Here is a 26877-nt window from a genome sequence, read left to right as displayed (position 1 = left end):
ATGACAAATCTATAAATCCCATTTTTCATTGTGAATTTGGTCTGGTCACCCAAAAAGTTAGATATTGCAGCTTTAAATGTCCAATGAAGCTGTTTTTTTTTTATCTCAATATCAAATAATTTCTGGGTAACAATTAATTGCACGAGTTCAATTAAAATGGTAAAAAAATTAACAAAAATAGGTTATTGACCAGCTTCTTTTAGTATTTCAGTATTTTATTAGGATCCCCATTAGATGTTGCGAAGGTAGCCGCTACTCTTCCTGGGGTCTTTTGAGCCTAAAATGAAGAAAACCGAGATCCTCCGCAGCTTACATTGCTTAGCGTATTGTAATATAGATTTTGTTATTGCAGGTCTTGGATAACCAATGCTATAGTAGAGCTGTCAATGGCAATATGCTGCACTGAATTAACATAGTAGCACATTTTTATAAAACGTCATAACAGACATTTAGGTATTCCTAATTGTCTGATTGAACCAATAGAATTGAGATATTCTCTCGTTCCCCTGATCCATTTCCCGTTGGTGGTGTGGTGGTTCATTTCTTTACTATGAAATGAGGAGAGACAAACTTATCACACAAGTCAGAGTTATTCTTAAACTAAATCTTTAATAGTGAGAGCCTTGCAATAGCAATGGCTGGTCGACGAATCTCCATTTCTGATGATCCGTTGAGAGCGGCGAGACAAAAGTACAAAGGTCTTTTATAGCCAAGATACACCCCTTTCAACCTACATGACGAACAACAGATACATAGAATGGGTCACAAGGTTAAGATTTGTATGAAAGATACCTATAATACATAGCAGACAGTATCTGCTGTGTCAACAGTTTTCATTGTATAGACCAGTGTCTGTCCCTCCGACTCCAAACTGGAACCATCTCTCCCTGGTATGATATAGAACAGAAACATTAACTCATGCTCTGGAATGCTCTTTAGGTTTTATCACCCAAAAGACATGGTAAATCTCCTGTCAGTGTTATCTCCCAGAGGCCCATCCTCAGTAGAACACACACACACACACAATAGTTAAGAACCCTCTATTTTGTTAAATAAAACAACCATTTGATGCAATAACAGTATTATAACATAATCTTGCAATTTTGCCACCATAATGGACCTGCACACGGTGGCGCTGTCTACTAGCAAATGTACACCCAACATCTGTCCCCTAGCTCTATTCTCAGCAGAACAGACAGACAGACATCTCCACATGAACATACAGCAGCAGCACACCAAACACATTGGGTGCATCATCATCAGCTAGGCTACTGTGTCCGTCTGCTAACCGTCTGTCCTCTGTTCTATGTCGGGCCGGCTCGGTTCAGTCGTCCACTATTATCGTCAAAAGACAGGAAACAGATGCTACATCAGATGCTAACTTTGGGACAATAGCACCATTCTGCATGCCTGTTGGGACATAGGCCTGATGTTATATTTATTGTGACCAGCTTCAACATGCATGCAGAACAATTAATATAATGGACAGTTGCAGCTTTCAATACTAATCTATTCTATTTCCATTTCCACTCTGTTCAGTGGTCATGCTGTTGATCTCCACAAGATGGCAGTAGAACTTGTGCTATTGACAGGTACATGTTTCCAGCTAACCTCAGCAGAGCAAGATCTTCTCAATATGGTCTTCATTATGAAATGTAGGCCTACATGGTGCTCTGATTTGATTAATCCCTTGTCCTCTCAACTCAAATAGTGCAGTTTACTCAGTTCAATCTCCAATCTAAAACAGCCTGAGGGTGGGGTTAGTGCTCACTGTGTCGCTCAAAAGCATAATATCATGGATGCCCTTGCTGTGCATTTTGCTAGATTTTCATTGAATAGTGATGTTTACAGTATCCATAACTTCCATGTGGGCACAATCAGAATGTGGACAAGATCAGGACAAAGGTCGCATGTCAGCTCCAGGTATAGACGAGGCTAGCGTTAGTTGCTTCCTTTGTGCCAGAGAGACAAGGCATCTGAATACAGCTCTGGTGTGTCAGGCTCACCTGCCCTTTGTGCTTCGGCCCAATCCAATATTTTCCCTGGTAATTCCCCCTCTACTGCACGACATGGCTGCTCTTTCAGAGTTAAGTCCACATAAGCTCCCACTTGAGTGTCAGAAGCAGAACGATGACTGTGGTTGCCTAGCGACATCTCAGTGAGTGCACCTAGAGGTGGTGGGTAAACACTTTGAGCCTTCCAGGGGGAGAAGTGACATCACTCTGTTTCCTGTGATAGGTGTCATATAACATGTTTGTTTCCATCTCTTATTTGTTACATTTTAATTGATGTCATACTGCTGTTCTTCAGCACGGAAATTCAGACCTGAGTTATGCATTCCTAAATGGAACTCGATTTCCTTTTTATGCACTTACCTGTATTCTGACCTTGAATTTAAGCATGGGGAAATTGCCAGTGCCAGTAAGGTATGCGTTTGAGGTGGAGATCAGAGAAATGAAGGTGTGGCGGAGGGTGTGTCTATTCTAACCTTAGTTTATTTACCTAATACTTCCACCACGCGAGAGGAACCTCTCGGTTCCAAGTGGAATAAGCATCTACTTAATTTTTCCCCGATAGAAATAACAGCATTCTCCATGCACTGTAATTTATAAATAGATAAGAGCTATTGATAAGAGCTAGGTAAATGAGTAATCCAGTTGGAAAAGGGGGTTGTAAATACACATAGCAATTTTTGGGATTATTTTTCCTTCTGATCCCTGGTGACGAATGTGAAACCAGTCATATGGAAGTCAACTGAAAATCATATCAACATGAATTGCGGCCCCTTTTCAACAGTGAAGTAGGCTATAAATAGCTGTGCCTTTATTTAGAATTTTTATTGTATGCCCTCATAATTTGCGGTGTTCAATTTGGAGACCCAAGCTATAGGCATCTTCTGTAGGACGTTTTAATTATATGCCCAGGCTTTTCTCAGTTTTATTTTACAATTTGTATCATGTTAAATATTAGCCACCATCGGGAGCCACGGTCAGTAATACGCACATACATTCATAACTGTCAATTAAGTTTTAGTTTCCTTAATTGTTTACCTTTCTTTCCTCTGTCACGCACATGTAGTTGTTCCTGAGGGTTGCTAGCATTAGTGGATCATATAAGCCTAATGTTAATTTGGGACATGTAGCCTATTTGAATCATTATGGAACTCAGACCACACGTAGCCAGTTTCACGACTACTGGACCGTTGGCATACAGTTCCATGATTAGTGAGAATTAGGGAACATTTATAGGACTATTTTACACATACTTCAACTTCCAATGTTTCATGGACTGAGCTTGTATATTGTATATATACCACTGTATTTTTGATTAGTCAATATATTTAGTGCGTAAAGGTCCTTCAAACCCGTTTTTTATTTTTTATGATTCATACTTTCCTAAACCTAAAACCTACCAGTTGGTGCTGAAACGGAGATGAATATGCATATACTTAGATGGCTTTTTCTTATTGAGCCCTATATTCTGAACCCGTTTTCTCTATGTAATCTAGTATATCGACAAAATACGAATGAAAGGTACATCGTATTTAAAGGGATGGCTTAAGATAAATGTACTGATACCCCTAGTGAATAAAAACTCCATGAGAAAATCTGTTGGCCAGCAAGTGGGAAGGTTCCAGCGGTTTACTTACTTTTATTCAGTGCGCAGTTGAAGTCGGAAGTTTACATACACCGCAGCCAAATACATTTAAATTCAGTTTTTCACAATTCCTGACATCTAATCCTAGTAACAATTCCCTGTCTTATGTCAGTTAGGATCACCACTTTATTTTAAGAATGTGAAATGTCAGAATAATAGTAGAGAGAATGATTTCTTTCAGTTTTTATTTCTTTCATCACATTACCAGTAGGTCAGAAGTTTACATACACTTAATTAGTATTTGGTAGCATTACCTTTAAATTGTTTAACTTGGGTCAAACGTTTCAGGTAGCCTTCCACAAGCTTCCCACAATAAGTTGGGTGAATTTTGGCCCTTTCCTCCTGCCCGAGCTGGTGTAACTGAGTCAGGTTTGTAGGCCTCTTTGCTCGCACACGCATTTTCAGTTCTGCCCACAAATGTTCTATAGGATTGAGGTCTGGGCTTTGTGATGGCCACTCCAATACCTTGACTTTGTTGTCCTTAAGCCATTTTGCCAACTTTGGAAGTATGCTTGGGGTCATTGTCCATTTGGAAGGCCCATTTGCGACCAAGCTTTAACTTCCTGACTGATGTCTTGAGATGTTGTTTCAATATATCCATGTAATTTTCCTGCCTCATGATGCCATCTATTTTGTGAAGTGCACCAGTCCCTCCTGCAGCAAAGCACCCCCACAACATGATGCTGACACCCCCGTACTTCAAGGTTGGGATGGTGTTCTTTGGCTTGCAAGCTTCCCCCTTTTTCCTCCAAACATAATGATGGTCATTATTGCCAAACAGTTCTATTTTTGTTTCATCAGACCAGAGGACATTTCTCCAAAAAGTACGATCTTTGTCCCCATGTGCAGTTGCAAACCGTAGTCAGTTTTTTTATGGCGGTGTTGGAGCAGTGGCTTCTTTATTGCTGAGCGGCCTTTCAGTTTATGTCGGTATATGACTCGTTTTTCTGTGGATATACATACTTTTGTACCTCTTTCCTCCAGCATCTTCACAATGTCCTTTGTTGTTGTTCTAGGATTGATTTGCACTTTTCACACCAAAGTACGTTCATCTCTAGGACATAGAACGCGTCTCCTTCCTGAGCGGTATAACGGCTGCGTGGTCCCATGGTGTTTATACTTGTGTACTATTGTTTGTACAGATGAACGTGGTACCTTCAGGCGTTTGGAAATTGCTCCCAAGGATGAACCAGACTTGTGGAGGTCTACAATTTTTTGGCTGATTTCTTTTGATTTTCCCATGATGTCAAGCAAAGAGGCACTGCGTTTAAAGGTAGGCCTTGAAATACATCCACAGGTACACCTCCAATTGACTGAAATTATGTCAATTAGCCTGTCAGAAGCTTCTAACGCCATGACATCATTTTCTGGAATTTTCCAAGCTGTTTAAAGGTACAGTCAACTCAGTGTATGTAAACTTCTGACCCCCTGGAAGTGTGACACAGTGAATTATCAGTGAAATAATCTGTCTGTAAACAATTGTTGGAAAAATGACTTGTGTCATGCACAAAGTAGATGTCCTAACAGACTTGTCAAAACTATAGTTTGTTAACAAGAAATTTGTGGAGTGGTTGAAAAACGAGTTTTAATGACTCCAACCTAAGACTTCAACTGTAGCCACACCTGTAGAGTGCATTTATGTGCCTACATTAGGTAAGTTTGAATACCAACTACTGAGAAGTGTGTAGGAAAGGTGGACATTTCCTAAGTCTGAATCTGCCCCCAAGTGGGAACAGCAGCATGACACTGGGGGGGGGGGGGGTTTGTATTACTATACCCGTGGATACCGGAAATCCCCAAGTCCCCACAAGGATGGTAAAACAAGGAAAATTCTCCCTCGTGGGGACATTTGCCACAAGGACAAAGGATATTTTAGGTTTAGTGGTTCAGGTTAGGGTTAGAATTGGGGGTTCGGTTTAGAGTAAGGAATTATGATTAGGTTTAGGGTTATGGTAAGGGTTAGGGGTTAGGGAAAATAGGATATTTAATGGAAATCAATTTTGGGTCCCCACTAGGATAGTAAAAAATAGTGTGTGTGTATGCGTGCGGGCGTGTCCATTGTTGAGGCAGCACATGAAGGATTCTAAATATGGATTGAGAAATTCTGATACTTTCTGATACTTCCTACCTTCAGTAGGAAGTCCAAAGTTGGAACCTTTGCAAAAGCTGGTGGTGAAAGGAAGAGGTCAAGCCAAAGTACCTTCCCCTTATTTACCTTTTCAGATGGACATGCTCTTGAAAGGCCATGATGGTTAAAGGTTAACCATGGTTCAAATCAAGAGGAGGCTCAGTCCTAGAGGACCAGAGGTCAGCGGGAGGTTAAGAGGAGTCTTTACAGGTTGAAGTAACAAGTCAGAGATCATCTAGCAGCTGGCCTTGATCTCCATGAAGGGGAAAAACACCTAGGGCTCTATTCAATCTGTATCGCCTAACCGTTACAGACTTCGCTATAGAAATGTAAAGGTCATTTCTGATTGAGCCGACATATACAGCATTTACCGGGAATGCAGTTTCCGGCAACGCTAAACATTGCCTTTAAATTTCAATTGGGCTTTAGCGCTGAATTTCCACGATACATATTGAATAGAGCCCTTATTCTTTATTTACACTAACTTATTGGGGTCTTTCTCATTCATGTCTTTTACTGTTCCAGAGTGGGTTAATGAGTATTGGGGTCGAGTGAAGCGGTCTGCTCTGCCCTGGAAATGAGCCCAGTGTTTATGACTGCCGCTGGAATGGGTTCATAACCGCGGCTGAACCTGTGAAGTATTGAATCTGGGGTTAATAGCCTGTTGGCCTCTTTAATGGGCCTCATTTAGACCAGCCCACTGCTGGAGGACGGACGGACGGACGGACACACACACACATATATCACAGTGTCATGCTGCTGACTAGTCCCTTAGGCAGTGTCTCTCAGGCTCATCACCTGGGGGCCGATTCAGACTTAGGAAAAGTACACCTTTCCTGCGCACTTCTCAGTAGTTGGTATTCAGACTAACCTAATGCAAGCGTGTAATGTGTTCTACAGGTGTGGCTACCTTGCGCGCACTGAATAAAAGTAAGAGCCGAAATCCCTTCTACTTGATAGCCAACAGATTTTCTGATTGGAGTTTTCATTCAATAGGGGTTTCAGTACATTTATCTTAAGCCATCCCTTTAAAAATGATGTACCTTTAATTCGAAATTTGTCGACAGACACTACAATACATCGAGAAAACGGGTTCAGCAGGTACATAGTCAGATAGGTTGGCATTACTCTTCATCATGTTACTGTAATATCATTACACATACACAGTTAATGCTAGTACACATGGTGGCTGATTACTTATTTATACTAATCACTCTGCTTCCAATCTATTATTCATGTGAAGCACTGGTCTGCATGCCTGTACTGATGCTGACGAATGGAAATAGAAGACAGAGCAGGAGTCTCTCATTCTCACCATACTCTCCACCCCAGTCTACATTAGCCATGGATGATGGCTTCCCAACCCTTCAAAGTGGGCTTAATCACTGCACTCTGACAGGACCAGATAAGGCACTAACACCACATTGGGAAGGGTAGATGCTGCAAGTCAGTTATTCAACAAGGTATTTTAGTGCAACGCAGTTGATTCTCCTGCTTTGGGGCCCAATTCAATCAGATCCGCTTTTGCCAAAATCTGTATAGCGGTTGTTTTGGCGATGTCAGAGGTGGAACTGCATTAGAGTTGTCAAATCCATAAGCAGCCCTGTGCAGTAGGCTATTGCGGACACTGCCATTGGATGCAGCGAGTCGTATTAGTAATAATCCCATACAGCCTCTACACCTCGATAACTGATATAAATCTTTATTGCTTCGTTTAATGATTTTAAATTTGACAGTCATTATTTCGATAGGATATACAGCCTACACTTTCTCGTTCCGAACTTCTAACACGAGTGGGAGGGGTGTAGCTTCGTGATAAACACACGAGCAGCCGCTCACCGATTTGACAGCTCTTAATGCAGTTACACCTCCGACACCACCAAAACACCAGCTATGCGGGTGTCGGCTATTGTCGGTTAACGCTTAATCTGATTGAATCGCAGCCTTGATCTCATTCACGACCTGATCTTAAAATAGCAGGAGAGCCCCACTGTGTCAGCACAACAGACCCGGTATACAAGTCCCTCCCAGGGCACTGACCACACTGAAGCAGCCCCATCAGCACTAAATTGTAAACAGTCAGTTACCAGGGCATCACCAACACCCGGCGGTCCAAGTCTTTCTCAGATTGGATTGTTCCCTCTGCCGGCCCAAGAGACTAGGCCTTTATGGGGAGGAAATTAAAGAGCTGAGCTGAGCGCATTTGAAAAGGAGAACTTTATTTACAACACATAAGGGGCTGGCCGCTGGCCAACTGCTAAACTATTGCTCAGTAGCCTATACACCATTTATCAATAAGCTACATCAAGTTTGCTTTTCTCTCTCTTTAACTCTTTAAACCTTATCAGTCCTAGGGACTCCCAACAAAATAATCCGTTTTTTTTTCACTACATTAATTTATCTGCATGTCTCACCCTTATATTTAGCCTCACAATGAAGTGTTTCACCATTTTATTTTCAGGACAACCAGGGCTACAAGTAGAACACAAAACGATTTAACATTAACATTGCCCTTCATGAGTTTTATTGACAAATGTGACCGACTGCCTTGATTTGGTCTTATGTAGCAACATTTGAAATTGTGTTTTTTTTTAATTTTTTACAATGTATAAAAGCAGACACACAGAGCTACAAAATGGTATATCATACACTGCATTTGAGGAACAATGGGAAAGTAATTCTGCTTTGAAAGTTGATAAACTTGTAACCTCAAACCTCAAAATGGCACACTTAGATGAGAGTGCTCTGAAATCGGAGTAGATGGCCAGACTGAATTTACGAACTAACCCGAAATGGTTACTTGCATAGTGGAGTCTTTTGTTAAGACATGTAGCTAGCTAGCTAGGTAAACAATTTACTATCATCCCAACTCAGATGTTACTACCCTGCATGAATCTGCAGGTAGCTAACCAATCAGGTTAAATGTTAGCTAGCTAACATTAGACTATAACTAGCAAAGCAAATGGCTCTGCGATACGAATAATAAGATCGTACACGTAGCGTTAGCTAGCGAGCCAGCCAGCTAACGTTAGCTAGCTAACAGTACACTAACTTGAAATGAGACCACTTTCTGTCAAAATTAGAAACGTGTAATCTCTGAAAATGTAGCTCGCTAGACTATCTTACACATATACATCAAGGATGGACGCATCTCCCTGTCACGGATGCCATGGTTGCCCTTAGTTTGAAGATGTAATCCAGAGACTGGTGTTTTCTCCATCTCCTTAGCTATGATACTTAAATTCCACTGATTTCAAAACTCGGTCCTCCAGAAAGTGAAGAGCAACACATCCAGTTTTACTACGCGATACATTTTTATAAAAAGCCACGTTAAACATGATTTCCTAGACATACTGACCAGCTCAAATAGACAGAAGTATGCTATATGGCAGACCAATCCAAATTCATCTCTCGGCATGTCCAGCCCACTCATTATCTCAGCCAATCATGGCTAGGGGGAAGGTTGCTAACTTTTCTGTGGCTAAACCAACTAGGCTCGTAATTTAACAATGCTATTAGTATTTACATATGGCATACTAGTTTGTTATTAAGGCACATGAAAGGTCACATGCATTTTTATTTAAAAAAATGGCTCTCCTGTGAAGTAGTGACCTGCGACATACACCTAGGTTCTTGAAACGAGTCACAAATGTCAAACAAAAACCAAATATAAAATGAATTTATAAGAATGCTGTAAGTACAGAAAAAGTTTGCTCAGTAGAAAATGAATATCCAACTAGTTAGTGACAACTGTGTGGTGTTTGTAACAGCACCTATGATATTCTATGTAGAAGAAACCTTACCTTCTAATGACTTGTTTGACTTGTGAACGTCATCGAACAAAACATTGAGCAAACATGCGCATTTGTGAGAGTCTCCGCTATTCATAGTGGGCTCATAATAGTATGTAGCTCAAACCATATGGATTTTACAGACATTTTTGTGAGAAGAACCGTTTTCGGGATCCGGCCTTATCTCACAATCCGCTCTAGCTCATCCCCTGTTAATCACACATAATAATGGTTGGTATCAGCTGAAGCAGAAGAACAGAAATAGACAAAACCAATGCGAAAAAAGAAGTCTGTAGCTCAAACACACACTGTTTAAGGGGTTGGAAGAACTAAATCACGCCGGTGTGATTGTGGGACTCAAAGTGTGCAGGCCAGGGCCACAGGAACTGTTTGCCAATATATCAAAGTAGCCTAACCCTTGAAGAAACCGAAGTAACCCTCCATTTGCACCATCATCTGAAGACAATTATTACTTTTTAATAGTTACTTGTGCAAAAGCAATGCCATTCACAGGTGATGGAATCTTCTTGTTAGTATGGTTGCTGTGCTTCACCGTATGAATGGAAGGATTCCTTATTAAATATCTCTCTCTCTCTTCTCTCTCTCTAGGGTTGGGTCTGAGTGGACCTGGGTCTAAAACAGGTTAAAAGAATAATATATATATATATCATTTCTCTCTCTGGGTGTCTCATTAAAGGCTCTCTATCTAATGAGATTAGGTCCTGGGGATTAATGGTGTGGCTAATTGATAGACACACAGCCGGGGAGGATTAAAATCCTTCCATTCCCCCGCCGCTTTTTGGGGCCTCAGCTGACTAATTGAAATCACAGGGATGGACCCAAATACACGTTGTGACCCAGCTCTGCAGTGTACAGGGAGTTAGAACCGTCAGGCCTTGACATCCAGCAAAAACACAAACAGAGAATAGTACAGTCAGTCATTTAGCGAGGGTGCAAAATAACCAATGGCCAAGTTTAAGATAAAAATAGTATCAAGAGTATATATTCCAGGAGGGTGTAATCTCAGAAAGTTGGAGTGAAGAACACTGATGGTTGAACAGGGTAGAAATAAGTAAGGTGCCACATTTTTAAAACATGTCTCATTTATTTTCTAAAGCACATATCCAGATCAATGAAGAAAATAATTCAGATACACTGAATAATAGAACAACTATCAGCAGGCTTGGCTGTTTAACCCTTGAACAGTTCCAACTTCAGAGGCCGACAGAAATGCGTTCATCAAAGACACATGAGAAGAGGGAGGGCTGCATTTGACATATTAAAAAAACTGAACTATAACAAAGCTTTCTTAATTCTTAAAAAAGAACCAACAATTTTTTTGTGTGAAAAAGATAAAGATAAACTGAAAGAAACCTACAGCATCTTGACCAAAATTAGAAAAGAAACACACGCACAAATTGAAAATGGCCGGGCTAAAATGTCATTCAGCCCATTGAAGAGCATCAACCTTTTGGTTGTTAATACTTCAAAAAATAGGTATCTTACAGCATTTTCTTTTTTGAATGTCTTTTTACAGAGTATATTCATATATTTTCAGCTTACTATTTTTTACATTCTCACCACATAAGAACAAGTGCGTTGAGTAAAACATTTTGGAAAAAAATCATGCACCTTTTAATAGTTTTGTTGACCTAAAAAATGGGAATGTTCAAGGCAAAAAAATCCTTATAACGCTTATTTTTCAGTGCCTTCTTTCCAAGCCATTTAAAGTCGTACTGTCTCATACTGTCTCACTACTCAGATCATGCCTATATAAGTTTTACAGTGTGGAAAGCAACACAAAACCGTACAGGGCAGGCAAGCGTCCAAACGTAAATGCTCCTAGACTGAGTTCACAGAGGAAAGGCAGGCATTCTCTGTTTGTTAGAAAACCCCCACATTTATAAAAACAACCACATACACTCACACACCCAATGTCAGTGTGTTGTTGTGTTGACCGGATGATGCTTGGGAAAGTCTTCGATCACCCTAGTGTGTATCAGGTCTCACTGACAGAGGGTTGCTTTAGTCGTACTTCCCCAAAATGCTCCAAAAGGTCAGAATTCAACTGATCTTAACCTGCAGCCAGCCCTCGTTGTGAGGATCACTTCTCTGTGTTGCTGCTGGGCACAGTAGTTCTTTCTACACCAGAGAGAAGAGGAGAGGGAGCCATATGAAGGTTGGGGGCATGGGGGTTACAAGGGAGTGTGCCGCTCGAAACCACTCCAATGGCAAACAACCCTGAGATAGCAGGAGTCCAATACAAAACACACCACAAAAGGCACTTTATAAAACGACAGTGCTTCTGTTCTAAGGAAATTCAAGTTGAGAGAGAAAGTGTCTTTCTGTACACTCTGTTCAGCGTTAAGCCAAAAAGAGACGGGTTTGTCCTGTTCCTTTTTATCATCCAAGCCAAACGAGCGTAATCACTCCTGTCTCTCAGAAGTGCCTTGTGTCCCCAGATAGCTTGAGGTTCAGTAGAGTGAGAAGCAAAACACACTAAAAACTTGCCACTAAAAAAGCCAGAATAGAGTAGCAGCAGAACCTGGTGAGGTCACAGGCCGTGTTCTAGAACAGTCTCTAACGTCCGTTCTGTCCTCACTGGTCTACTATGGAAATATCTAATGTGGTACTGCTTGGGCCCTGCCTGTGGTTTCGAGGAGCATCTGACCCCATCCCCAAACCCTCCCCCCGGACCCCCTCCGTACCCCACCCCTTTCTCAGTCGTCGTCTCCTCCGCCGTAGAGGTCTGCCAGCTTCTTGAAGCGGGGGCCCCAGTCGTTGAGGTAGTCGTAGTCCTGGTCCCCTGAGCTTGAGGAGTTGAGGGAGCTGACGGAGCCGGCCGTGGAGCCGCTGCCCTCGTAGTCAAACACCAGCAGGGAGTCATAGGGCGGAGCTGTGGGGTCGTTGTCTGCTGCCCTCAGACCCTGAGAGAGAAAGACAGAGGATTAGTTAACACTGAGGAGAGAAAACAGTGATAGCTTTTCAAAAGTTAAGTACAGGGACGTGAACATTAACACACTTGTATGATCTTTCGAGATGAACAATGTCTAATAGTTAACATACGTCGTTGATGAAGTCTCCGATATCTCCGGGATGAGGCAGGCTGGGTCTGACAGGGTACTGGGACTCAGCGATGACAGGCCTCTCGTCCACTCTGCGCACCCCCGTTGGTTTACAGATGATGTGGTCCAGAGCCTCGGGCTGCTGCAGCTGGCTTAGGTCATAGTCCTGCAACACCAGACAAGGAAGGGGACTCAGTGTAAGTGTAAGAATGGCGGAGAAAGTGTCTGGGTCCAATCACAGTATTTTTAAACATTACATCTTCATCATTGTTGTCGTCATCATCATTATCGTCGGCTTCATCATCCTCGGTGTGGTCATCATCAGGCTATAAGTATGGCTGCGTTGTTAAACGAAATCCTAGTGCATGTGTAATGTGTATATCACTGACCTGGTCCTCCTCTCCTCCTCCCTCCTCATCGTATTTCAGGATGTTGTCTCTGACGTCGTCCTCTGGGTCAATCAGCAGGGGCTTGGCCTGACGCTCCTTCTCCCTCCGCTTCATCCACATCACAAACACCAGTACCATTGCTGCAACAGACACAGCACATCAGCAGGGTAGACAGAGGAGGGCTGGGAGTAGTATGTTGACACAGACAATGACACCTACAGCACAGGTATGTGTGTGTATAAGTGTGTATTATACTCACTAAGCAGTATGATGATACAGATGAGTATGGCTATGATCGCTCCGGTCCCCAGTCCAGCGGCAGCTACAGCTCCGGTGGTAGTACAGTCTCCGTTGTCGTCACACGGACACACCTTGACCTTTATCATAGACCTGTTAGAGAGGGGCGGGTTCCCAGAGTCCGACACTATGATGGGAACATCATACACCCCTGCATCCAGGTAGGGAATCCTCAGTCTCAGCTGGGCATAGTCACCTGCACATAATCACAGAGACACAATGTCCCGTCACTGCGTGAAGCTCCCAGTATCCGATAGCAGTGGTGTAAAATATAAACAGTTGACCATTCTGGAGTTTTACTGTAGTCATCTATGGCCATGTGAGCAGTACTGCAGAGATACAATACATGCAAATGCATACTGAATAATACACAGGCAGTTACTGTAGCTAAATACACACGCAGCTACAGCACAGGATATCCAGTCAACCTAAAAGCAGAGTATCAGTTATGTTTTTTAATTGTTTTTCCACAGCACCCCACAACACAAAACGCACACTATACAACACATTCCCCGAGGTGATCAACATATGGTTTCCAAATTTCGTCAAATACTTCTGGTTTTTATTTCGCTTTATAATATATAAAATCCAACAGTATGTAGCCAGGTAGTTCAGTCCTCCAGTTTCTTATTGAGGGTGAATATGAGGCTTACTAATTCATGGCTATACATTTTCTTGCAGCAATTAGACCTAGATTACAAAACTTTCTCTGATATTGATCACCAATATTTACATTTCCCAACAGACATAAATGTATATAAATTCCTAGACACAATGAAATGATAGCACATACATTATCCCAAAACGGTGTCAGTTTATCACAGAACCACAGCATATGTAATAGGGTTCCTTTGTGCTTTTTGCATCTCCAACCAAAATGTGTCATTACATGAGTGCAGTCCTATGAATTATCTTAAATAATCATATGGTATTACATTTTTGTTTCAATACTCCTCCATACACAAGGATAGTCTGCTGTCCATTGTTTAAGTGAATACAGATGTGTTGCACAGTAATACATTTTCATATGAGGTAGTCCAAGACCCCCAGGCCATTTCATTTATTAAAAAGGTTGGATGAAATTGAAACTGTCAGGGCCTGGAATAAATACATCAATCTTGGTAATATATACATTTTTATTGTGTTGACTCTACCTACATGTAACATAGATATTGGGAGAGATTTCCATCTCTGAACATTGAATTCAATCGTATCTATTAAAGGAAAGTAATTGATTTTATATTTGCATGGTATCAGTACACCCAGGTATTTCATATGTGTCTTTGTATATTTCCACTTAAATGTACTTTCTAAGCTTGAGAAGTATAATCAGAAATGGGCATTATTTCAGTTTTCTCCCAATTCACTTTAAATAGAACACCATATGTGTCCAACAGTAGTAAAACAAAAGACAGATAAATAAAGTGAAATGTAATCCGCATACAATGACATTACATGTTGATCTCCACCAATCTCTATGCCCCAGATTGAGCCATGAGTTCTAATTACAGATGCTAGGGGTTCTGTGACTAAAGAAAATAAATAACTAGACAAAGGGCATCCTTGTCCCTCTTGATAACGGAAATGATGCATAGATCTGTAAATTTGTTCATATAGTTGCTTTGGGGGATTTGTACAATAGTTCAATCCAGGAAATAAATAATAGATCAAAATCAAACTATTTTTAAGACAGTCACCAAATATGCCCATTCCACTCTATCGGCTGCTTTTTCAGCATCTATTGATACTGCCACTTTTGGAGCATTCAAGTTCTTGGTATGATGAATTGTATAGAAAAAATATTGGAGATTGTCTAAAGAAATCCTGTTCTGTATACCCCCTGAGTAAATCAACTTGTGTGTTACTGTTTCTATGCGAAAACCCAATACTTTAGCAATGATTTTGTGATCCACATTCATGAGTGATAATAGGCAGACAGATCCACATGACAATGGATCCTTATCTTTCTGTTTAAATAGGGTAAATGTGGCCAAACATAGAGACTGGGGAAGTATGTTTTTCTCTAGATCTGCTGTGAGCATAAGTAATATAGGCTTTAGTCATTTGGAACGGAAGTGTCGAAATATTTCACTGGGAATCCATCATTACCAGGAGATTTCCTATTTTTTAGATTATTGATGGACTCCAACAATTCACCTGGGGTAATGTTTCTATCCATATTCATTTTCTCTGATTCACTTATAATTGGTAAAATGGCCTTATTAAGGAAATTGTCTATATCCTCCTTTTAACTTTTGTTTTAGGATTGATACAGTTTGTGATCAAATGTTTTAAAGACTGAGTGGATTTCAGAAGGATCCATTGTTATGCTACCTGGGGTTTGAATGCTATGGATGAAGCCTATTCCCCCTCAGGAAACTAAAAAGATTTGGCATGGATCCTGAGATCCTCAAAAGGTTCTACAGCTGCAACATCGAGAGCATCCTGACTGGTTGCATCACTGCCTGGTACGGCAATTGCTCGGCCTCCGATCGCAAGGCACTACAGAGGGTAGTGTGTACGGCCCAGTACATCACTGGGGCTAAGCTGCCTGCCATCCAGGACCTCTATACCAGGCGGTGTCAGAGGAAGGGCCTACAAATTGTCAAAGACCCCAGCCACCCCAGTCATAGACTGTTCTCTCTACTACCGCATGGCAAGCGGTATCGGAGTGCCAAGTCTAGGACAAAAAGTTTTTTACCCCCAAGCCATAAGACTCCTGAACAGGTAATCAAATGGCTACCCGGACTATTTACATTGTGTGCCCCCCCGACCCCTCTTTTTACGCTGCTGCTACTCTCTGTTTATTATATATGCATAGTTACTTTAACTATACATTCATGTACATACTACCTCAATTGGGCCGACCAACCAGTGCTCCCACACATCGGCTAACCGGGCTATCTGCATTGTGTCCCGCCACCCACCACACACCAACCCCTCTTTTACACTACTGCTACTCTCTGTTCATCATATATGCATAGTTACTTTAACCATATCTACATGTACATACTACCTCAATCAGCCTTACTAACCGGTGTCTGTATGTAGCCTCGCTACTTTTATAGCCTCACTACTGTATATAGCCTGTCTTTTTACTGTTGTTTTATTTCTCTACTATTGTTCACCTAATAACTTTTTTGCACTATTGGTTAAAGCCTGTAAGTAAGCATTTCACTGTAAGGTGAACTTTGTTTTGATACTGTATGTATCTCTTCCTCTTACTTAATTTACCAACAAGTATTTTCCCTGCACTTTCATCTTGCTCAACATATTGTTGCTTGGATTTCATGGCAGCAATCTCTGCAGATCAGGTGTTTATTGTGTTACATTCGAGCTTCAAAGTATTCAACTGTTGAATGGTGTTAAAATTTTGTGTTAAAATGTTTCTGTTCTCGTATTTCTAATTATTTTTCTTATGTGAAGAGTAAGACATGATACAACCTCTCGTATATGCTTTAAGAGCTTCCCAGACAACAGTTGGGCATACTTCATTATTTAAATGTATTTCCAAAAACAAGTATATCTGTGTGTTGAGCTATGAGGTAAACTTCTTATCTCCAAGTAACATTGTGTTGAATTGGGCATCCCGGGTGGCGCAGTGGTCTAGGGCACTGCATCGCAGTGCTAGCTGCGCCACCAGAGTCTCTGGGTTTGCGCCCAGGCTCTGTCGCAGCCGGCCGCGACCGGGAGGTCTGTGGGGCGACGCAAAATTGGGCTAGCGTTGTCCGGGTTAGGGAGGGTTTGGCCGGTAGGGATATCCTTGTCTCATCGCACTCCAGCGACTCCTGTGGTGGGTCGGGCGCAGTACGCGCTAACCAAGGGGGCCAGGTGCACGGTGTTTCCTCCGACACATTGGTGCGGCTGGCTTCCGGGTTGGAGGCGCGCTGTGTTAAGAAGCAGTGCGGCTTGGTTAGGTTGTGCTTCGGAGGACGCGTGGCTTTCGACCTTCGTCTCTCCCGAGCCCATACGGGAGTTGTAGCAATGAGACAAGATAGTAATTACTAGCGATTGGATACCACGAAAATTGGGGAGAAAAGGGGATAAAATGTATTTAAAAAAATAAAAATAAACATTGTGTTGAATTTCCATGTTTTTGCTATTGGCATAGGAGGTTTGAGCTTTAACGTAATTATTAATAGGAAGGTACTTTAGGTATATTAACCGTAATTATTCTAGGAAGGTATTTACATCCAGAAACACACGCAATTAAAGTAAAGTTAACTATAAAAAAAGTCAATTCTTGAATATGAGTTGTGGACGTGAGAGTATTCTCTTTCAGTTGGATGTTTATATCTCCACAGTTCACATAGACCCATCTCTTTGATGCTGTGGTTTAATACCTTACACATGTTAGAAAGAGGATATAGTTTAGTTGATGACATTTAAATAGTTTTAGTATAAGGTCATTAATGAACTTTGGGTCGTCTTCATGTGGGCAATAACAATTCAGTAAAGTGAATTTCCTTTTACCATAAAACATCCATCTGGTCTGTAATCATTTCTGTAGAGGTAAATGGGACTTTTTTAGCAATGAGAATTGATACCACTCTGGATCTTGCGAAGGAGGTGGAGGAGAATGCCAACCCATCCCAAGCTCGCTGTCACGCCCTGGCCTTAGTATTCTTTGTTTTCTTTATTATTTTAGTTAGGTCAGGGTGTGACATGGGGAATGTTTGTGTTTTGTCGGTTTTGGGTGGTTATATGGAAAAGGGGGTGTTGGGTGTAGTGTATGGGTTTGTGTTGAGTGAATGTGTCTAGCTGTGTCTATGGTTGAGTGGAGGTTCTAGGAAAGTCTATGGTTGCCTGAATTGGGTCTCAATTAGAGACAGCTGGTTATTGTTGTCTCTGACTGGGAGTCATATTTAAGGCAACCATAGGCTTTAGCTGTTTGTGGGGAATTGTCTATGTCGATGTTCTATGTTGCATGTATGCACTAGTTCATGCTTAGCTTCACGTTCGTCAGTTTTGTTATTTTGTTAAAGTGGTTTCGTTTTGTGTTTGTTCTCTTCTAAATAAAAGAAGATGTTCTTTTCACGCGCTGCGCCTTGGTCCTCACTCAGTCCATTTGACGATCGTGACACTCGCACAAACCTTTCACTTCCTTTTGCTGATAGGTGAGTTTCTTGTAAAAAACTGATGTTGGCGTTATTCTTTTTCAAATATGAAAGTAACTTAATTATTTTGGCTGGCTGCACAATTACATTGACATTCCATGTCACACATGTTAAGTATCATCCACAACACGTGATATTGAGATGGGTCTTTACATATTTTTGGTCTCATAGTGACTCCATACATTATGTAAGGTGTTGATACATAAACAGCTACAATGATAATATTGTTAAACAATCCTCAAGCTTCTTAATGGGCATGTATTCACAAGACATCATTATTTTTTTATATATATTTCTACAATAAATCCCGCATGATGCTTTTTCCCCTCCTCCCCTTTCCCCTTTGATGCTTCCCACATGAATCTGTCCTGTACTGTTGCTCAGGTGAGAGAGCGACCTTATTGGTGCCGCCATAATGGCCATTTCCTTTAATGCAGGTTATTGGTCAGTGACTATGTCTCTATGCATTACAAAAAAAATATATCAAATCACATCAAACCAAATTTTATTTGTGAAATTTTACCGTGAAATGCTTTCTTACAAGCCCTTAACCAACAACGCTGTTTTAAGAAAATAAGAGTTAAACTGAAGTAAAAAAAGTAACACAATAAAAGAACATTAACGAGACTATATACAGGGGGTACCGGTACAGAGTCAATGTGTGGGGGTACAAGTTAGTTGAGGTACTTGAGGTAATATGTACATGTAGATAGAGGTAAAGTGACAATGCATTGATAATAAACAGTGAGTAAAACGTGTAAAAACAAGAGAGGGGGGGGGGGGGGGTCAATGTAAATAGTCCGGGTGGCCATTTGATTAATTGTTCAGCAGTCTTATGGCTTGGGGGTAGAAGCTGTTAAGGAGCCTTTTGGATTTAGACTTGGCGCTCTGGTACCTCTTGCCGTGTGAGAAGTCTATGACTTGGGTGGCTGGAGTCATTGACAATTGACAATACAGTGGCATGTATTCATGGATGCCAAGGTAAGCCACGTTTACCCCAAAATATTGATCAATAAAAAAAGATATCTTTCTTATCTCTGTATCTCTCAATAACAAGAGAAAAACAACATAAAAAGCACTCTGTTAATTGAGAATAAAATTAATTTGATTATTTAGGCATTAGGCATCATTATAGTATATTAAATAGAAAAATGTGTTAAACTCCAATTAAATAAATGCAGGCCTATAACCACTGGAGTAGCCTGCAGTTCCGTTGTACTGCACAGAACCACATGTGGGGCTCACATGTCTTGACCCACCGGGGCACAGAGCTCTGGGCACTGGTAGAGGCAAAGCGAGTGCCAATTATTCACTTGTTTTTTCAGAGTTTATCAGCTACATGTTCAGTTGGCCTAGCTATATTTCTTGTACATTCTAGTTAATGAATTCATTTCGATATAATTGTCCAACAAAGAGCTGGAAATAATGATTGAAAGGTGCATAATTGTGGGCTTGGTGCACATAGCCTGCTTGTTTGTCACTCTCTTTTATAATCTCAGTAATTGTCCATGTTTCTTCAACATTCATTCAACCAATTCATTAACATTATTCATTGCACTTTCTATGGGAAAAGAAAAAAAGAAAAGGATAATCGACACGTGATGGTATCACGTTGCCCACATTGATAAGACATTTTCCAAATTTGCATATCAACTTCCCCGTTATGATGCCTAAATTCGGGCAAAAGTAAATTAAACGTGTTAAAAAAAAGGAAGGGAGAGTTAAAATAAAAGTATTGTGCGCTTACAATTTCAGTGTCTTCGGCTATATGATATTTAATCTCTCCCAGTCTTTTTTCCACATACGGGACATTTAATTTCTTCCCACCCACTCAGCCTATCGGCTGGGGACGAAAAATAAGTGTCCAGATCATAGCAATCATCATGTTGCCTTGTTCCCTTGTCAGTTCCTTTTTTAAACAAATAGTTCATGGCTACAGCCTACCAATTAATGGTTTGCCATTCATGCTGCGTAGTCAATTGTCATAAAAGTGTTATTCATTTAGACAGATGGTCTGAGCGGTGCTGTGCTTTGCTTTCCAATAGGCATGTGAGTGAAGGCCTTAACAACACATACTGTTCTCTTTTGTGTCTTTGATGTGGTGGGGTGTAAAAGTCCATCGTTCACCTCATTTCAGTAGCATCAAAAGTTCAATAGTCCCAGTGCCCCATCTGTCATACATCGTCTGTTGTAGAGGCTGTCCTGTAGTCCATACATTTCATTCATTGCCATTTCCACTGTTCTCCTTGTCCAGGTTATCCAGGAATCAGGTAGCTTCTTTTGCTGATTTCAGTGTGATGTCTCGTTCCTTCCGTTTTACCCGTAGTTGTGCGGGGTCATCGTTTTTCCCATAGCTTTTCTTTATAGGGTCAAATTCTCTGCGTTTGATGTAGAGGTGTCTGCTCATGTCGGCGTTGATAAAGGTTCGACTACTACTTTTGGCTTGGATGGTCAGCCGTACAGCTTTATCTTTGACCCTATAGTTAAGGAACTTTGTGATGATGCCCCTTGGTTTGCTGCTCGTGTCCTCTCTCGGGCCGCCTGTTCGATGTGCTCAATTGTGGGAGCCCGTGTGTAGTTCTCCTGGCCCAGTAGTTGTGGTATTACCTTTTCCAGGAATTCTTCCATTTCGGTTGTTGCACGACTTTCGGGGAAATATACGAAACAAAGACTTGAACGGCGTCTGAAGTCCTCCGTCCTGTTCATTAAGCCCCATAATTATGATTTTCTCCAGGGCTAACCCGGTTTCGGCATTCGCCACACATTGGCCAGTTAAGTCATATCAGCTCAGAGTTTTTGACATCATCTGATATTTTCTTCATCTTCTTGGACAGTTTGCCATTGCCGGTGCGAATTTCTGTTAGTAGTGTCTCTAAGCTCACTTAAGTCGAGTCGTCAGCTACTTGGTCCACGGTCACGTTGTTTCACTGTGTTTGTTTGTCGCCATTTCTTGATCTCGTATTTACCATAACATGCAGTTATTTCTTGACTTCAGAGTCGAGTTATTTTCTATTTAAGAGGCATATTTTGTGTAAAGAAAGGGAATGCCAAACGGATCACCTAGACCTCACGGTCGCATACTGGAAAACATAGCCCTCAGTAGTATCGGATTGTTAAAATAAATAGTGTCATAGATTAATCTGTAGGGGTGGCATCTTGTCTATCAGTGCAGAGAAATGAATGGATGTGATCTGTCACAAAGCACACAGCTCATACGTCAACATGAGACAGAGCCATTCTGGGAGAATAGTGTCATTTACTGTAAGACCTCCATTATACCACAGTCCATCAGCCTGAGACCACACCATTGTCATCTGTCACACAGCAGCAAACACACAGGGAGCGAGCATCCGCACACACACACACACACACACACATTAGACAATATAAAACAACAGAAAGCATTATACTGGGACTGTGTGGAGAAGGGGCTTCAGTATTTGAACTCTGACACATTACACCTCTGGTGGAGATCTCTTAATAGTGACCCAGGCTAGCCGTGTCTTACCGCTTATGCGGGAGGCGGTCCAGTTGCGTCGGACGCTAGGAGGGTAGGAGGGCAGCTCGAACACAAAAGGCCCCACGTGAGGGTCAGCGTCGGCGTCGGAGGCTGTGATGTTGACCCTGGAGCGGGGGCTGGCCCGTTCACACACCTGGGCCTCCTTGGGCAACAGCACTGGAGCGTTGTCATTCACATCTATCAGATGTATCTGTAGAGTACCTGTCCCACTGGCTGGGGGAGAGCCTGAGAGAGGGTGAAGGGGGTGGCAGAGGAGAGAGAAAGAGAGACAGATAGGGGAGGGGTGGGTGAGTGGGAGGAGAGAAATAGAGAGGGGAGAAGGGAGAGACAAATGTAATCAATCCGAGGAAGAGGGTAACTTCATGCGTATACAGTACCTAAAAACACTTTCATCTGAAGGGAGGAAATCTAATAAAAATGGAATACAGCAAAGGGACAGAGGGATGGGAAATGAAGGAGCTGAGAGAATATTGAGGGAGGGTTTGAGAGTGATGGAAGAATACAGCATACATTTGTTGTGAATGCTCCCAGTGATGACAGCCATAACAAATGAAACGGCACATAAATATTCCACTCTGTGTGAGTCTAGAGCTCAGCACTCTCAAAGGACACAGTTATGAAATGACTTTACTGGAAAGCACCACATATCCCCCTCACACAGCACACAGGGGCTGTTGTTAAAATGAGGAGAAACATACCTAAAACCTACGATATACTATGACAACAAACACATCCTAATGTACAGTCAGACTCTGACACTATAACAACGCACCCTAACCAACAGTCCGTGACCAACAGACTAACAGTCTTGTATAGCTGACTGATTACAATAGAGTATTTTCTGCTAAGTAACGGATGCTGCACTGTCTGCATGAATGGAGTTCAGCCAACAGATCCAACTGTTTCTCCTATTAGAGAGTAACACAATGCACGAGTTACAGCTCCAGTATGTGAAGCTCTACTGCCTCAGCACAGCAGAGCACCCCAATCGACTGCTTGTCTGTAATGATTGGCTTGGCGCTTTGTTGAGCTCCCTCCTTGGTGGAGCAGAATAAATAAAAGCAAAACTCAATCAAAGTGGAATATATCCCAGTGTCGACTGGTGTTTGAAATCAATAGGCCATCAACAGCTTGTTGGCCGAAACTCTGCATGCTCGAGAGCAACCCACCTCATTCCCGCAATCCAATCCTTCATATCTCTGAGGTACAACACCACCTGGGCCCTCCCTCTCAAACAGAGAGAGCACACACACCTCTATTTGTAATGGTTTGGGTCGATTGGTTTTAGAGTACTTCACCGATCGCTACAGCAGCTTTGAGAGCACACACCTTTGGCACATTTAGACAGATATTTCACTTCTCTCCACAGTACACAAGGGATGCATTGAGCAGGCAACACACTCACTCACTCACTCACTCACTCACTCACTCACTCACTCACTCACTTACCAGACTTACCATTGTCGGCAGCCAGGAAGGTGGCCTCATAGATGTTGTTCCTGACGTACATGGACTCCCTGTCCAGCACGGCCATGGTGGTGATCTGACCGTTGGTCCTGTTGATCCTCAGCCAGTTAGCTGGGTCAGACAGCTTCGAGTACCTGGAGACACACAGTAGAAACTGTTACAACATATATCATAGTGATAACCAATGTTACATCTAATTATTTCGGCACTAAGCAAATTTCAGGTCTGCTGAGAGCAAACTTGAATGTTGTGAAAATTCTGTGCAACTTCCAGCACGAGTTTACTGTGAACACTGAGGCTGTACCCGCTTTAACTTACAGTTTGAACAGTGGCCAAGTAAACTACTGTGACTATTTGATCACAATGCAGGCCTACCAAAAATGCACCCTATAAAATGTTAACATGGAAATAGCTGTTCTATCATTCAGCCTGCAGTAACAGCCAATGTGTGGTGTTCAATGTACGCCAACATTCCATGAGACTTTTGAAAAAAACATGCAGGGCTTGACATGAACCTGTTTATCCACTTGTTCTTCAGACAAGGAGGTGACTGAAAATGTTGTTGTGTTGTTTGATGCAAGAAACCACTTTACAAAATAAAATGCTTTATTATTCTCATACCATTATTACAGAGAAACAGACAAATTATGCTACCCTCTGCCTATTGGCTACTTAACTTATTCAAGCCTGTCTCAAAATACAACACTGCCCCTTTAAGACAAAAAAAAGCTCTTTACCTGACTGGCTTTTTTAAAGATGTCTAGAAATGTATGTTTTGTATACTTGTAGGAAGCAACCACTCCCCAATAGCTAACTACAAATCATCTATAACTGGGCTAATAACTCAATAACTAGCAAAGGATATTAACAAAATGTGCACACGTGGCTACATGCAGCTGTCGCTTTGATCTCAAAACAAGCACATCTACTCACGACCACAGCTGTAAACACAGTGCAATTCAAAGTAAATGGCACAGATCCATATATGGTAATGGCTATTTGCATATAAGCCTACTGCAGCTCTGATTGGTTATGCCGCACAGGTCTGTGAAGAGTATGGGCTGAGTCATGCATAATAGAATCCTACTCCAATGTGTTCTGCCTACAACAAAATCTCTTGCATAGTTTGTTTTGTTACGGTACTGTATGTTGCATTGAAAGTGGCTAATATTGCGTTAATTCGATCACAATTGCCACAGTAAAGGGAAACATTGACAGTGTTGTTAACTAACAGGGAAAAATCTAGAAAGTTCAATCTCGTGCTTCTCTCCATGGGCTGATAGTTGTTCTGCGCTCTGCGCGGCAGTCCCGGGGAGCTGCAAGGCAGTCCTGGGGCTACAGCACACCCCCACATGCACGCAGATTAGAGGGAACATTGGTAATAACGCCTTAATACCCTGTATTTAATCTTAACTTCCAGATAGGGTCACCTTTGCAACCATCTCCCCTGCAACAAGAAACAGTATGGTATTCTTGCAGCTTGGTTTTGTCATGTAAACAGTTGACAAGAGTAAACTGATCCAAATGAAATGCAATTTGCAGAAAGGAAACAAATGAGTATTTAAGTGGAGAGTGGAGAGGTTAATTACAGGTAAAGGACCTAACCTTCATGCAGGCAACACTGACACGCGAATGCAACTTAAGGTGTTCCTAAGTTTTGGTGTATATTCTTCTCAATAAAACAATGTAAATCAACATGATTAATCAGTTAAAATGTGTTTGTCACTGTGTGGAGAGATGGATATACAGCATATATGTATATACATATATATATAGAGAGAGAGCGAGAGCGAGCGAGAGAGTGACAGAGGTATAGCGAGATCAGATGCCTGGTGGGAGGAGGTTTGATGCTGCTGCTGATGATGATGAGAATAGGTCTAATTAGAGAACACGCTGGAGGATGACACAAGTTAGCGAGTGCCAATGAGATGTGTGGGAGATAATGGCAGCTAAGCAGCTAAATCTATCTCCCCTTAATGAAACACTCTGCCACATTTAGACTCCAAGGGACGGAGGGAGGTAAAGACTGAGAAATATATTGAGGTATCGATGTGGCGTTTCGTCGTGGGGAAATCAACCGATTAGAAGACAAAATAACAAGAAAGTGAGAGTCAGAACGTCACGCCAACAGACTTGGGTGTCAGTTTGGATTTGATGTCCCTTGGCAGGTGAAACAGAGGTCTCTAGTTGTTGTGAGAGGCTCTGTCATCTCTCTCCATGCCACGGTGGCAGCCCGGGGGCACTCACGCCTCTCTCTGACACCCAGCTGGCAAAGGCTGGCACATGGAGAAGGGCACACAGCTTGTGGTGCAGTTCTACGATCCACCCATGCACGCTACCACTTCCCCCAAGTCTGACAGTAAAACCAGCTGGCAAATCAGACCCTGTCTACCCCCTTTCTTCTCCTCTCTCCTCTCCACCGCTCTTCTTCCCCCTCCACATGAGAAAGCAGGGGGGAGGAGTGACAGGGAAGGAAGAGCAGTCTTCTGGTACACACACACTGCAGCTTCTCACGTCATCTGTCGGCAAGGTCACTAAAGTGAATCAGCCAGTGGTGATCAGGCTGTCCAAACATGAGCTGCCTGTCGGCCGCCATGACATCTCTGGAGAAGACGAAAGGGCTGAATTCCCATCAATGAAGGAGAAAAGAGACAGAGAGAGTGAAAGGAGTGAGAGAGAGGCTAGTGAGAGAGAAAGAGCAGTTCTGTGGCTCTCAGAAGACAAAACAACAGTGAAAGAGGAAGTTTGAGTGAATCCATTTATGAGAAGAACTTCTGTTTTTAGAGTTTATTTGTTTGCCTGCACTGCATCGATTCTTTAACGGGTGTCCGACTGAATTGAGAGTGGAATTGATTGGTGCTGAATCTGGGGATGGAGTGGCTCAATGACCTTTGACCCAGTGAGTATGTGGGAGAGGGGGAGAGAGGGAAAGAGTAGTTGGACACACAGTCCAGCTTATTACGATGTAACCTTTCCTCCTTCGTCGCTAGGCAACAGGGAAGTTAATGGACTTTGGTTTTGGGAGCAGGTCAGTTAAGAATGTCACAGAAGGCAGTTCAGCCTTATGACGGCGCAAATCCATGCAAAATACAATCAGCGTCTATCTGAAATGAAGCCTGTAGTTCCTAACAGTCTGTAGTTCCTAACATACCGGACAGTCTGATGGATGAAGAGGTCAGGGTCTTGGGCAGCAAACACGGTGAGTGTGGTGCCTGCAGGGACACCCTCCTCGAAACGGATGGACTTGGGGTTGGAAGGGAAGACAGGGGGTTCGTTGACATCCTGTACGGAGATGGTGACCCCCGCTGAAGACTGGAGAGAAGACTGGATCCCACTGGCCAGAGGGGCCTTGTTAGAGACTATCACCGTCAGCATGAAGGCCCTGTTCTGCTCATAGTCCACTGGCTGCAGGGAGGAGGAAGATATATAGTGAGGGAGGGAGGGAG

General features: G+C 42.2%; 1 protein-coding gene across 1 annotated transcript in view; it reads right to left on the bottom strand.

The window, feature by feature from the left end:
- Positions 1-10661: 10661 nt before the first annotated feature.
- The window catches only part of LOC129815066 (cadherin-4-like), a 237993-nt gene continuing 221777 nt past the window's right edge, over positions 10662-26877 (bottom strand). The window contains exons 11-17 of the mRNA XM_055868398.1: positions 26583-26836; positions 23423-23565; positions 21953-22189; positions 13290-13523; positions 13031-13170; positions 12643-12807; positions 10662-12503 (exon numbers count right to left, since the gene is read on the bottom strand). Of these exons, the coding sequence (XP_055724373.1) occupies positions 12297-12503; positions 12643-12807; positions 13031-13170; positions 13290-13523; positions 21953-22189; positions 23423-23565; positions 26583-26836 (1380 nt within the window). The 3' untranslated portion in view covers positions 10662-12296. The remainder of the gene's footprint in view (positions 12504-12642; positions 12808-13030; positions 13171-13289; positions 13524-21952; positions 22190-23422; positions 23566-26582; positions 26837-26877) is intronic.

This window comes from Salvelinus fontinalis, chromosome 18, assembly GCF_029448725.1.
Source record: "Salvelinus fontinalis isolate EN_2023a chromosome 18, ASM2944872v1, whole genome shotgun sequence".
Classification (NCBI taxonomy): Eukaryota; Metazoa; Chordata; class Actinopteri; order Salmoniformes; family Salmonidae; genus Salvelinus; species Salvelinus fontinalis.
Note: the sequence above shows the minus strand (reverse complement) of the source record. Positions and strands in the feature narration are given on the sequence as shown.